The sequence below is a fragment of the Eptatretus burgeri genome, chromosome 9 (assembly GCF_056783735.1).
Source record: "Eptatretus burgeri isolate ZD-2024b chromosome 9, Ebu_testis_v1, whole genome shotgun sequence".
Taxonomy (NCBI): Eukaryota; Metazoa; Chordata; class Myxini; order Myxiniformes; family Myxinidae; genus Eptatretus; species Eptatretus burgeri.
In genome coordinates, this window is record NC_140969.1 from 107,411,889 (window position 1) to 107,426,672 (window position 14,784).

The 14,784-nt window shown below is 47.3% G+C and overlaps 1 protein-coding gene across 5 annotated transcripts in view; it reads right to left on the reverse strand.

Moving 5' to 3' along the window:
• The window catches only part of CLASRP (CLK4 associating serine/arginine rich protein), a 93,554-nt gene that overhangs the window by 14,921 nt on the left and 63,849 nt on the right, over window positions 1–14,784 (reverse strand). For 2 of the 5 annotated variants that reach the window (XM_085896591.1, XM_085896590.1), the window contains exon 21: window positions 1–2,505. This exon is cut by the window's left edge and continues 3,446 nt beyond it. The exons of the other annotated variants lie outside the window; for them this stretch is intronic. In XM_085896591.1, coding sequence (XP_085752717.1) covers window positions 2,400–2,505 — 106 coding nt within the window. In that variant the 3' untranslated portion in view covers window positions 1–2,399. The remainder of the gene's footprint in view (window positions 2,506–14,784) is intronic. 5 annotated transcript variants of the gene reach the window in all.

Consider the following 14,784-nt stretch of genomic DNA (forward strand, 5'->3'; position numbering starts at 1 on the left):
TGTGTCGTCTGATTCAGGGAAGCTTTTTTCGGCCTTGATCCCGTTGCCTCGTCGTCTCTCGCCTCGTCCGCCTTCGTGCTGGCTGTCGTCTGTCGCTCTATCCCTCGTCCATAGTGCTTGGTGCTGCGTTGAGGCGGTGGGTTCGAGTCCCGCCACCGGCCAAGCTCGACCAGACCGCACGAGGCGGACAGGTGCAAGTGCAGGCTCTTGCCCTCAGCTCACCTTCCCTCCCGAGCTGAAGGGCCAAATAAAGGCCGCAGCCACTATTTTTTTTGGGTGTGTGCGTGTGTCTGTGAGCCCAGTCTATAAATAGCAATTGTTTAAGTGCCTTGTACATTGTAAATTGCATTTCTGATAGTCGGTTTAACTCTGCTCTTTTTGTGCTCCCCTGCCCCATTATAAATAAACCGCCAATTGTTCAATGTACCAGCTCGTTGTAGCACTTTCTATTATTGACCCAGCACGGTTCGTGCTTGAGAACCAGTAAGCCGATTGGGCTGTAAGTTGTCGTTTGGACCGATTGACTTTGGTAATTCCGCTCGGTTACACCGGACCGAGGTCGCTAGAGCGACCCGGTTCGACAGAGTCCGTTGAGAGTGTGACTTCCCCGGTAATTTTATGACGTGGGTACTTAGGTATATTGAAATTTGGCTATTAACCCTACCCCACGCCATCAGAGAATTGGCGAGCACGGTCCTTAAGTGACCTGTGACCTTCGGAGTTATCCAAGGGTTACAACTTTGCAATTCCGGGTGTTCGGTGGAGACGACCCCACTGCTCCACCTCGCGGTCGCTCCTCGCCACTGACCCCTGGCTCACAACAGTATTTGGTAGACTTGCCATTTGCAGATTTCAACGCTTTTACTCTTTCAGACATAGAACCAACGAGTTCTGAAATTTTCTGTTGTGGGATTTCTGCCCAGGCTTCACGCAAAAGATTTAGGAATTCTGCCCATGATGTTGGTTTCCTGGAATTTTTCCACACAGCTCGATCCAATATGGCCCAGAGGTGTTCAATGGGATTCATGTCAGGAGGCTGACTTGGCCATGGAAGTTTGATCCCATTTCTGTCCTGCCATTCTTTGGTCTTTCTTGCAGTGAGGCATGGAGCTCCATCTTCCATGAACAGAGTGTTATTTTTGACCATGTGACCAGTGGAGAAGACAGGGAGAAGTCCACTCTCAAGGATAGAAATGTGTATCATAGTGTTGATGGTGCCAACACACTCCACAAGCTCTGATCGACCAGCACTCCAGAATGCTCCCCACACAATCACTGACAAACCACCGTGTTTGGCAGTTGGCTGCAATCGGTTCAAAGATAACTCTTGACTGGGAAGTCTCCAGACCCATACGCGTCCACTGTCAGAAAATAGAGTAAAATGGGACTCATCTGAAAAAAAATGACAGTTTTCGCAAACTCCAAGGGTGTGGTGTCCATCTTGTCAGCCCACTTCTTTCTCCTTTGAATGTTGGCTGGTCTAAGAAGAGGTTTTCTCAGAGCTGCTCTCCCATAGTAGCCCAGTTGATGAAGGTACCTTGAGCTAACTTGGACCTCCTCTGTAACATCTGCTGCCTTGCAATGGGGAGTTTTTTTTCAATGGACCGCTTAATAGCTTAAAGACACCTTTCTGAGGTCCCAAATCGACCAGAACGGGAAGCGGTGCATTCCTTGCCTTCGCTGGTGAATTGCACAATCACTCGATTGACCGTAGAAAGTGGATTGCCAAGGTTCTGAGCTGTCCGACTCCACCTTCCAAATGGCCAACAATTCATCCTCTTTGAAAATCGGAAAGTTTGTGTGCTCCCTGGGTTCGAGGCAGAGTTCGTTGTCATACAAGACCCAGGAACTCATTTCTGCAAAGAAATAGTCGAATACGAGTGCAAATCACTGAATAAAACTGCGTTATACAGATGAAATGAAGAAATTTAAGGTGTCTACTTCTGTCACATCTCTGTACGTTCCAGGTAAGCTTAAAAAAGCAGGACATCCCGAGAATGTACCTGTCAAGATGAGAGGTAGGGAGCGGCCTGACGGAACTCAACTCGGTGCATAGAGCGATGAGTGTAGGACTTGCACAGTGTGTGAAATGTACAACTTTATAAACTTTAAATTTGTAAACAAACATGAACACAAACCTGAAAGAGTATCGCTAACTCACCTCGCAAGGAATTTCCAAAAACAGATACAAATATAAGATACTGCACAGGAAAATGAAACGGCAACAAATACAGCCCCAACAATTGCAAAAAAGACAAAATAAATATATAAAAAGAAATATCAACAAATACACACCAACAAATGGGAGAACAACAAAAGAGCAGGAGGTTACAAAAAAGAATTGGACTGAGTTGGGATCGACAAAGAAGGCTCATTGGAATGGCAAAGAAGAGGTCAGCTCAACTGGGACGGATAACGAATCGTAACAAATGCCCACGATCAAGGACACTACACCAATGGATTTTAAAAGATGGCAGGCCTGAGACAGGCGGACAAGTGTATGTTCTGCAAGACAGAAACAAAAAGTACTAATCACCTGCTTTCAGGATGCAAAAAACGATCAGAACAACTTTTCACACAACAACACAACGAAGTATGCAAAGTGATTCATCGGCACATCTGCAAAAATTTCAACATCTCAGTTTCAGAAAACTCATGGAGACATGAACCAAGGGCAATCATTGAAAATAACGACGTCATGTTCACGTACGACCTGCTGATCCCATCGAGCGTGAACATAGAAAACAAAGCCTTGCGACCGGACATCATTCTCAGGAACAAAAAGGAAAAGACAGTATTGCTGATTGAGATTACCCAGCGATTTTGGCTTAAATAATGCAGAAATCAAGAAAATCACCAAATACCAGGACCTCAAAAATGAGATCAAGAGATCTTGGAAACTGAATAGATCCAAAATTGTACCACCAGTGATAATTGGAGCAACAGGAATAATAAAGATGAACTTCACTGAGATTATAAAAACCATCCCAGGGAATATTACCACAAACGAACTACAATTGGAGACAGTCCTGGGTTCAGTGATGATTCTGGGGGTTCCTGTTCAGTCGGGGGTTCCTGACAAGAGCGCTCGGAACAAACTCTGAGAACAACAAAGTTGAACACCTTGGTCCATGTACCATGATCCCTTACCGAAGTGAAGAAGGATACTTTGAGTCCTGGGAGGACTTTGTAACATCTCCTCAAACCCACAAATGGACACACACACACACACACACACACACACACACACACACACACACACACACACACACACACACACTCTCACACACACACACTCTCACACACACACACTCTCACACACACACACTCTCACACACACACACTCTCACACACACACACACACACACACACACACACACACACACACACACACACACACACACACACACACACACACACACACACACACACACACACACACACACACACACACACACACACACACACTGTTGGTGTATAACGCTTCCATCGTATGTCGTTTAACCATTCCACAAGCATTGACATCTGTACAAAAACGGATAAACATATACATGACAATGTAAGATTTGCTTGAATCACTAGACCATCCACAATACCAAAATGTAAAGCATAAACTTGGAAAGTTGGTAAACTATGTAAAACACTAGAAGGGCACTCTTCGACGTTGGGACGTCACCAGATGTGCCTCCACCCACATTGTTACATCATAATACATACTTGTACCAAGTTTGATTTAAATCCCTGAACCCAGATTCAAAATAACCAAGATCTAAAAGGCTTGTTCTTGTCACCTGAGTTTGGCATAATCCATTCATAACTTTTTTAGCTATTGCGCTGTATATTGTTTTTAGCCCGACAACTCAATGGTGAAGGATCACGAAAAAAAATTCTCATATCAGGAACGGGATCTTCACGAAAATCCAATCAATTCATCCTTGTCACACACCCAACCTATCCACCAGGTGTCATCCGAATCCATCCATAACTTTTTGAGATTATTTTGAGATATCCTGCTCACAGGCAAACAAACAATCAAGCAATCAAGGAAACAAGCAAACAGACAGCCAGACGAGTGAAAACATAACCTCATCGACCTTTGATGGCAGAGGAAATAAAATCAACAATTTACTTCATGTAATCTTAGGCTCTGGGATGAACTTGTTCAAAACAGCACATTCAAGAAAAGGACACCACATGAGGTGGTGCTTTTGTTCCATGTTTTGAATTGGTCGATGTTCATCTGTTAATCACTAAATATATGTGTGCGAGATGTTGACTAATGCGTTTGAATCTGATGACCTGGGTGTCACTCCCCCTTAATATATTGCCGAGTCTGCTCAAAATTCACATTAATGTTATGAGCAACATATATATATATATATATATATATATATATATATATATATATATATATATATATATATATATATATATATATATATATATATATATATATATATATATATATATATGTTGACTCTCCGACTCTGGAAAATCCTCTATTTCTCTTTGCCGACGACTCCACCCTCTGCCGTACCATCCGTCATCCCTCAGACCGGCAAGCAGCAGCTTCTTCGCTCACTGCAGATCTGGATAAAATCACAAACTGGTCCAACACGTGGAACATGTCTTTCAATCCAGACAAATCTCACACTCTCACTATGTCTCTTCGAAAGGACCGTTTAGAAAACCCCCCCATCCACTTTCTCAAAAATCCTCTGGAAGAAGTTTTTTCTTTCAAGCTTCTGGGTCTCACTATCTGCCATGACCTTTCCTGGGAAAGTCACATTTCCAACCTCGCCTCAAAAGCCAGTCGCCGACTGGGAATCCTCCGTCGTTCAAAGTCCTTCCTTGGCCCTCTTGAGCTCCTGACCACTTACAAAGCTTTTGTCCGTAGCCTGATGGAGTACTGCTCTCCCCTCTGGGCTGGTGCTCCTGCCTCCCACCTTTCTCGGCTTCACACTGTCGAAACCATGGCATTTAAGATCATCGGCATCTCCTGCAATGAAGCTGAGTCTTTGGGCCTCTCACTCAATCACCGCAGGTTGGTCGGTGGTCTTTCTGTTTTCTACCGACTCCTCTCCAGCCTTTCCCCCCCTGCTCTCTCTGCGATTTGTCCCCACCACATTTCCACAGGGCGCTCAAGGTCCGCCAAAAACCCCCTTCTGGTAAAACTACCAAAATTATGAATCACTGCTCATCTTCACTCTTTCATTCCTCTTTTTTCCCGCCTTTGGAATAAACTTCCTCACTCTATTCTTTCCCATTCTTCCCTCCAGGCTTTCAAAACAGCTGTTCACCACCACCTCTTATCTTCCCCCATCCAAATCCTCGATCTTTTCTCCCCCCGATAATCCACCCAAGCCCACTTCCTTCAATTCCCCTGCTTTCCTTCCTGAAAGTCCCTGTAATGTCTATTTTCTCTTCGCCATGTTCCCCGTCCCATCCCCATCCCTTCCACAGTTCACCTAATGTGTCTGCTCCCCACTGTTTTGTCCCTTCCACTCCCGCCCCTCTTGTCTCATGCCCCCTTGCTTTGAGATGTGTGTTAGCTCTCATACGAGCCTCGACAATGTATACAAAAAAAGAAAAAAAAAAAAAAAAAAAAAAAAAAAGGACATCATGAGATGACAGTGAACTTTTGTAGTTCACACACAAGGACATTTGAGGAGCCGCGAGGAGGAGTGATGTAAGCGACATTTTTAAATGATATGATGATGATAGGCTCGGATGATAGGGTAAGGGTTAAAATAGTGCTATATGGCATTAACTCCAAAATGGCCCATGTGTCCCTTACATCACTCCTCGCGGCACCTCATTTGTAGATGATGCACAAATTAATACAATATTGCATATGAATGATATGAACCTGGGAATGATGTGAACCAGGATCATGTTATATATTGCATGATATGAACCTAGGATCAACCATTCAAGTCTTCATCAAACCTGACATGGGAAGGTGAAACAGGCTGATCAAGAATATATATATATATATATATATATATATATATATATATATATATATATATATATATATATATATATATATATATATATATATATATATATATATATATATATATATATATATATATATATATATATATATATATATATATATATCTCATAACATTAATGTGAATTTTGAGCAGACTCGGCAATATATTAAGGGGGAGTGACACCCAGGTCATCAGATTCAAACGCATTAGTCAACATCTCACACACATATATTTAGTGATTAACAGATGAACATCGACCAATTCAAAACATGGAACAAAAGCACCACCTCATGTACAATAAAAACAAACTACATTTGAATATAAATTCCACTTGGTATTTTTACCCATCGCTTTGCTGATGGATTTAATCAGAAGACGGCGTGTTGTACTTCACAAACATTGTGGTTTATTCAACCCTATTATTTGCCTGAGGTCTTCCATCTGCCAAGTCAGCTCACATCACCTTTCCTTCATGAACCATCCTTGCTGATGATATATATATATATCTGGCATGAACAAAAATCACTTCTGCTTTTCCACGAAGCCCAGTGCTGGATTCTTTGGTTTGAACCTCTGCTTGAAATGAGTGAAATGAAGCAGTTTGAAAATTTCGAATTATACTCAGTCACTCAGATTTCAACATCACCATAATGCATACTACCAAGATGATTAAACTTCCTTTATATTTATACAAGCAATTTCAGGGATTCAACAGTCTGGGATCCCACTCTACTTGTGAAGCTCAACTACCTGTGGCATACAGAGCTGCCTTCATGCCTGACTTTCTGACTTCCCCCATTCACACTTTCAGCGCATGGCAATCAATGGAACCCTCTCCTCTCTCATTAGAAAGTACCGTACCCCAAACAAGTGTCTTTGGTCGAGTGTTATTCCTCAACTACACAGAGGACCTCAATGATGTTCTTGAAAAGTCTTTCATTTTGCAGACACTCCACATTATGTCATGCAGTAACCCCATCCCACTGACCAGCTCTGGAATTGATTTGATGTTGGTCTGCAAAAATGGAACATGCATTTCAATCCTGAAAAATACACAATATCATCTGTCAACTCAAGAAGAATTGTCAAACAAACCGACTAATCTCAATTTCCATGGTCATTCCATGGTCTTGAACTTCAAAGACCCAGCATCAGCCAAAACCTCTCCAGTCCTAACCATATTGCAAAGACCTCGAGAGCAAGCTACAGATTGAGCATCCTCACTGTCCCAAGTCATTCCTTTAAAAATTAGAACTATTCACAGCCTGCAAGGCCTTTGTCCACAGCCAAATAGAGGACTGCTTTCTACTTTGGGATGGCACCCTGACATCACATTTGTCTCTCCGGAATCTTGTGGAATCTAAAACCTGCTGTGTCACGTGATTGGGTTTTCGTATATCATGCCTCGCCCGCTAGGGGTGGCAGAACTGTGCTTCCGGCTGCGCAATAAAGCAGAGTAGATGGTGGCCCGCGTGCTTCTTGCGTCCCGCCGCACCTAGTACACACTAGTTGGCTGACGAAGATGGGATCATACGGACTTATGCCCGTTTTCGACGGGGACGACTTCGAATCGTTTTCAGAGCAATTGGATTGCTATTTCCACGCGAACGATGTGGTCGACGAGGGCAAGCAGAAGTCAATCTTGCTCGCTTCGCTTTCGCCGGAGCATTATCGGCTGCTGGGTGATTTAGTGGCACCGAACAGGCCCCGGGATGATGGGCTGGCGTTTCGGGACATCGTGGAGAAAATGAAAGCACACATGGCGGTTGAGCAGACTCGCGGGGATGTTCGAGCCATCACCGGCCACGCGGGGTCGCGAGTACCCCGGGACGCGCGCACAGCCTTCGATGCGGGTCGGACGTCGCCGCGCGGCCACGCGTGCAGCAGGGTGACACCGCGGACATGCTTGGGATGTGGAGGTCGGCACCTGCGCCGTGCATGCCCGTATAAAGGCAACGTGTGTTTGAAATGTCACAAGGTGGGTCATTTGGCGCGTGTGTGCCGTGGGGCTTCGGCCACCGTTAAAGTCGGGGACGGCGATGTGCGACGCGACTCGGGGCGGAACCAGCGGCCGGTGTTGAGCCTGGGTTCAGTTGGCCCGGCGACGGCGCGCCCGATGACGGTGGAAGTCGAAGTGAACAAAACGCCGATCACGTTTCAGGTCGATACAGGAGCAGCGGTGTCGCTCATTGGCGAACAGACCGCGCGTAGACTCAACGGCTTGAAGCTTATCAGGTCAAACCTCGCGCTGTTCACGTACACCCGCGAGAGGATAACGCCAGTCGGGATGGCAGACGTGTCGGTGCGGTACCAAGGCCAGGTCGCCACGCTTCGGGTGTACGTCGTGCGGGGGAGGGGGCCGTCTCTCCTCGGCCGAGATTGGATGGCCCGCATCAGGCTAGACTGGGCCGCAGTTAACCTTGTGCAACCCGTGCCGAGCCAGTGGGAGGATACGGTCCTCGTGCACTACGAGCCTGCACGTCCGCTCCTATTGGCATGCGACAGCTCTGCATATGGCATCGGGGCAGTGCTCTCCCACAGGATGGACGATGGTTCCGAGCGGCCTGTTTGTTTTGCATCCCGGACCCTGTCCACAGCAGAGCGCGGATATGCCCAGATCGAACGGGAGGCTCTCAGCATCGTCTGGGGTGTGCGGAGGTTTCATCAATATCTGCTGGGACGGCATTTCATTTTACAGACGGATCACAAACCACTTCAATTCATCCTAAGACCCGAACGCGGAGTGCCGGTGGTAGCAGCCGCGCGAATACAGCGGTGGTGTCTGTTTCTGGGTGCTTACGATTATGATATTCAGTTCCGAAGCACCGAGAAGCATGCTAACTGCGACGGGCTCTCACGCTTGCCGTGTGCGGAGGGTCCACCTGCGTCTGAGCTGGGCGACCGGGTCGACGTGTTTGCGCTGGACCAGGTCCAGAGCGGGCCGGTCACGGCCAGACAGGTCGCGGTGGAGTCGGCTCGTGATCCGGTGCTTGCCCGTGTCGTCCAGGCGATTTCTACGGGGAATTGGAGCGATCTACCTTCGACACCGGCATTTCAACCTTTCACGTCACGCGCAGCGGAGCTGTCGTTGGTCCAACGGTGCATAATGTGGGGAATGAGGACCGTGATTCCATCGAGGTTCAGGCAGCGGTGTTTGGAAGAACTGCATGCCAGTCACCTGGGCATCGTGAAGACCAAGAGTCTTGCTCGTAGCCTGTTGTGGTGGCCGGGGTTGGACAAAGACATTGAGCAATTGGTTAAGCGTTGCACCACGTGCCAGACAGATGCTGATAACCCGCGTCGAGCTTCGGGGCTCTGGCCTGTGCCAGACCGAGCTTGGCAGAGGGTCCATGTAGATTTTGCGGGGCCGGTTAATGGCAAGATGTTTTTGATTGTGATTGATGCATTCTCTAAATGGCCGGAGGTGGTAGTAATGCAGCATACTTCAGCAAGCATTACGGTAGAGAAGCTGCGGACGATCTTTGCTAATAAAGGGTTGCCGGAGATCCTGGTCTCTGATAATGGTCCGCAGTTCATCGCGGGTGTATTTGATGAGTTTATGCGCCAGAATGGTATTCGACATCTAAGGTCCGCACCTTATCATCCTGAGACGAATGGCCAAGCTGAGTCGTTTGTCAAGATGTTGAAGCGGGCTTTGCGCAGGGGGGGTGTTGCACCTGTGCAGACGGTGGTCGATGTTTTTTTGCTCCATTACGGGAACGCAGTTCATCCTGTCACGGGTGACTCACCTGCTATTCGTCTCTATGGACGGGCTTTGCGGTCCAGGCTAGTCGGATTTTTAGACACACTAAAACCCTCCGACATTATTGGAATCTCCACCAATGAGGCTGAAGCACAAGGTCTTTTGCTCTCACATCACAGACAGGTTGGTGGACTCTGTTCTTTACCGCCTTTCCTCCATTCTAGCTCCTTCTGCTCCCTTAAGCCCCCCATGTTCTCTTGCAACTCCAAGATGCAAGCATTTTTCCTGATTACTTTATACTGGTTAAACTCCAAAAATCCAGACTTATTGCACACCTCAACTCTTATTTTACTCTTTTCTCTCATTTGTGGAACCATTTTCCAAGTCTGTTAAATCCATAGACTCCCAGAGAGAAGGACTGGAACCTCCCATGCTCGGGGTTTGTAACTCGAGTCTGAAGGGTTAACTTGAGTCCAGGGCTAAAATGACTTCTGCAAGGGCTAGAGACACGATCTCGGGATCCACATTGGGGTTATTGAGAACAGCGAGTTCAATAGTGTCATTTTCAACACCACCTGAGGTCATCTTCAAGGTAAAAAGGTCATATTTCAAGGTCAAATTACTGAATTTTGGTATTTTTTGCCCGTTTTGGTGTCGAACTCATAAACGGTGAGAGATGGCTGATTGTAATAAGATGCAAGTGTGTAGAGCTGTCAATCTTTGATATTTATTGTCATATATCGTATTACATAAACATTATATGCATGTCACAACACTGCCTATTACAACTATGTCTGTCTATTGTCTATCACTAGTTGGAGAGCCTTTCTTGCCTCCCGAGGCATCCGAAAGATTTTTGTCACTTACATTGAGGACATGAGCTTTCAATAGAATGTTAGCTTAAGGTGCATCTTCAGAGGATAACAGCTCAGCAAAATGAAATCGGCAACGCATTTTAGTCTTGTCATACAAATTATAGGCATTATTTACAAAAAAGACTTAACATAGTCGGCACACTCAATCCACCTCTATTCAAATTATCTAAAAACTCAGATGACACCTTGTTACCATCTTCATCATCAATGATCTCCACACTAGTGCTATCGCCATATTTATGAACAAGGTGTCCGGCCAAATAAACTACTTTATGCTTAAGGGCATCGTCAGACCCCAAGAGATCCTGAGTGTCTTGAGGAGTAATCTCATCAATGAGTTCACTTCGCTCATCTGGATTTATGGAAGTTGTACAGTTCTTGTCGCAATCAATCACACGAGAACTAGATTCGGGCATAATGTCATGCTTAATGAGTGTTTGCAAATTTACAATTTTAGCTGCAGCCATAATGTCAACTACGTCAATGTAGATTGTAGAAGTTTCCACCGCTTCTTTGCCTGGCTTGGCCGAAAAACTTTTCCAAGGCTTCATCTGCAAATATAGCAGGAAGAACGTAGTCAGTATTTCTCTGCCAGAAGCAATTTGGCAGCATCCACATTATTACGTGTGGACACAGTGAAGGCTTCAGCAGTGTGCTGAGTTAGCTTCAGCTTACGACCACCACCTCATTGCCATGCGCAGGTCGATATAATTTGGAAGGCCTGCTCCAGCCTAGTGAAACTTGTACAGTCTGCTGTCCAAGGCTGTCTGGATTCGTCGCGCAGATGGATAGCTGAGAAATGGTCTTTCACGTTCATCATCTTGAACCACTCACTCATTATCTGGGTGAGGATGATTGTGCCTTCGCTGATGCCCAGTGAATCCTTGAAGGTCTTTAAAGCAGCGACAGTCTTGTCATTGAACACTTGGCATACCAATGGTACGCTCTGGCATTGAAGGGGCTTGGGGGAAACAGCGGTGTGCGGTAGCTTGGTTAAGCGAATAGGAGTTGCCCGGTCGATCTCATAAACCTTCTGAATATCACTCCAGTGAGCTTTGTACTAATTACCATCTACGACAAATGAGAGTGTCTTGCCATCAACAGTAATTCAGTTGTTGCAAACATTTTTGAAGATGTGCACGTAGTCATACACTAAGAACATAGATTGCTCTTGAATTGTAATCGTCACATATCAGAAATCACAGTACCGCCAGCACCAACTACAGCTGATGCAGCTTCGATAAGGCGTTCCTTCAGCTGATCGGCAGTTAGTTTTTTTGCAGGGCAAAATGCGTAGAATATAGCGTGGACCACCGAAATGGCAGGCAACTTCAACAACCATAGCATGTGAAGCAAGCATTTCATGTTCACCACCCGCTGCTGCATTTTGAGCATATCCTACAACATGCCCTCCAGAAAATCGCAATGTCTCGACCAGCTTTACCTCGTCAAACATTAAATTGACCAAACGCTGCTGTGGTTTAAGCTGGTTGAACAAGGTTTTAAGGTTGGAGTCCTGCTGACTACTGGTCAGGTCAGGTATGGGAGCATGTGCCAGAACAGCACGTCGCTGCGTCCACTTTCCGCCGGTACTCCAGGGGCCTCCGTCTGGCCATCCCCCAGGCAGATGCCAGGCCCATCCCCATCTCCTTGAGATGATGGTCAACCTGTTGCAACCATGAGGCACGTGGTCGGCCCACTGGCCTCCTCCACTCATGAGACTCCCTCGCTGAGAGAATCTGGTGAGCAGGATCAGAGTCAGCAAAACGAGCTACATGTCCATACAGCCGCAACTGACGCTCACGGACTATGCAGGTAACAAATCTCATCCGAGTCTCTCTCAGCAACCGCTCGTTGGACACAAAATCCGACCAGCGATAGCCAAGGATTCTCCGAAGAGACCTGGTACCAAAGGAATTAAGTCTCCGTCTCAGATCCTTGGTCAGAGTCCAAGTCTCGCACCCATAGAGCAAGACTGGAAGTACCAAGGACCTGAAGACTCGGACTTTCGTCCTCCCGCACAGGTACCGGCAGCGCCACACCCCATGATCCAGTGAATCCATGACTCCCCAGGCCCGACCCAGACGTCTATTGACCTCTGACTCGCAGCCAGCAGAGACATGAATATCACTGCCAAGGTAAGTGAATCTCTCCACGACCTCAACATCCTCACCACAAACAGACACAGACAGGACAGCAGCATCCAAGATGTCACCGAAAGCCTGGATCTTAGTTTTGACCCAAGAAACCCGTAATCCCAACGGCTCCGACTCCTCATTCAGCACCTCGAGGGCCCCCAAGAGGATGTCTAAAGTCTCCGCCAAGATGACTGCATCATCTGCAAAGTCAAGGTCCGAGATCTTGACATTCCCAAATGACGCACCGCAACTTGATCTCTCCGACATCCTCCCTAGAATCCAGTCCATACAAGTGCTGAAAAGTGTGGGGGCAAGTACACATCCCTGACGAACTCCAGTAACAACTGGAAATAAGTCAGAGATGGTACCACCACACTTCACAGCACTCTCAGTACCAGAGTAGAGTTCAGACATCAGATCGATCAGTTTTGGTGGCACCCCACGAAGACCAAGAATCCTCCAGAGGACATCCCGATTCACTGAATCGAACGCTTTACAGAGATCAACATAGGCTGCAAGCAGCCCCTGCCGAAACTCTCGTCTGCGTTCAGTGAGGATACGAAGTGCAAGGATACGGTCAATCGTTGACCTCTTTGGTGTAAAGCCCGACTGCTCTGGACGCTGGTGCTCAAGCAGATTTTGGCGAACCCTATCGAGAATTATCCGAGCAAAGACCTTGCCCGGCACTGAGAGCAGCGTCACCCCTCGGTAGTTGTTGCAGTCTTGGCGATCACCCTTCCCTTTCCAGAGAGGGACAAGGCCCCTCTTCCAGTCAGTTGGGATGATGCCTGTGTTCCAGGCAGAGCACAAAACTGCATGCAACGACACGAGTGCAGAATTTCCACCAGCCTTGAGAAGTTCGGCATGGATGCCACAGATCCCTGGAGCTTTGCCCCGTTTCAACTGGTTCACCGCAGCCCGTGTTTCCACAAGCGTAGGTGGACCACAGTTGATTCGAGGGTCAGCAACAGGGATTGTAACACCCTTGACGTCCAACTCGACAGTTGGGGGATCAGCCTGGTACAACCGCTCAAAGTAACCGGCCCAGCGGGCCTTCACTTCAGACTCCTCTGTCAAGAGCCGACCACTCTCTGCTCGAACTGTAGTGCTTCGAGGGATGGGCTTGGATGAACGTAATGCGCGAATTCCCCTGTAAGCGGGACGAGAATCACCTGTCCACAGGTGATGCTCTACCCCCTCACAGATTCTTCGCACATAGGCCTCCTTGTCTACCCTCAGTGCACGTACAGTTTTACGCCTCAGCTCCCTGAACAGCTCAGCTCTGCCATTCAGCCTGGCCCTGCGACTCTGGTCAATGGTATCCAGTGTCCCTTGAGACACAAAATTCTTCTTTGCCCTGCAGTGAGCTCCCCTGCGGTGAGCTCCAAGGCATCCACCGGCAACATCAAGGACGGTGGTCTTGAAGGCGCTCCACAACTCTTCAGGACCCCCCAAAGCACCCAGACCCCCCAAGTGTCCACTCAGCCTGTTCGCAAACTCCTCAGCTACTCTCTCATCCCTGAGCTTGGCAACATCCAGCCTCGGCTGGGATGGTACCATTCTCCAGGATTTAAGGTGCAGCTTTAGAGTTGCTACAACAAGCCTGTGGTCAGTATTGAGGAACTGAGCACTCCGGTAGACCCTGCAGTTCTGGATCATCCTCCAACGACCGTCAATGAGGACATGGTCAATCTCCTTTGCCACACCGCCAGCGTTGGAATACCAAGTCCAGCGATGAGCTTCTGGGCGCTGAAACCATGAACCAGCCACCCTAAGTCCATGACTTCTTGCAAAGTCAAGGAACTTTGTGCCATTCTGGTTCATAGTTCCTGACCCATGGGGACCAACACACACCTCATAACCGTCCCTATCAGTTCCAGTCGATGCATTGAAATCCCCCAAGACTAGAAGTGCATCTCGTCTGGGGCACTGATCAACCACAGACTCGAGTGTGGCGTAGAATGCATCCTTCACGGTGAGATCACTCGCCTCAGTCGGAGCATAAACAGAGACCAGGGAAATGACACCTAAGGAGTGACGAATCCTTAATCTCATAATACGCTCGT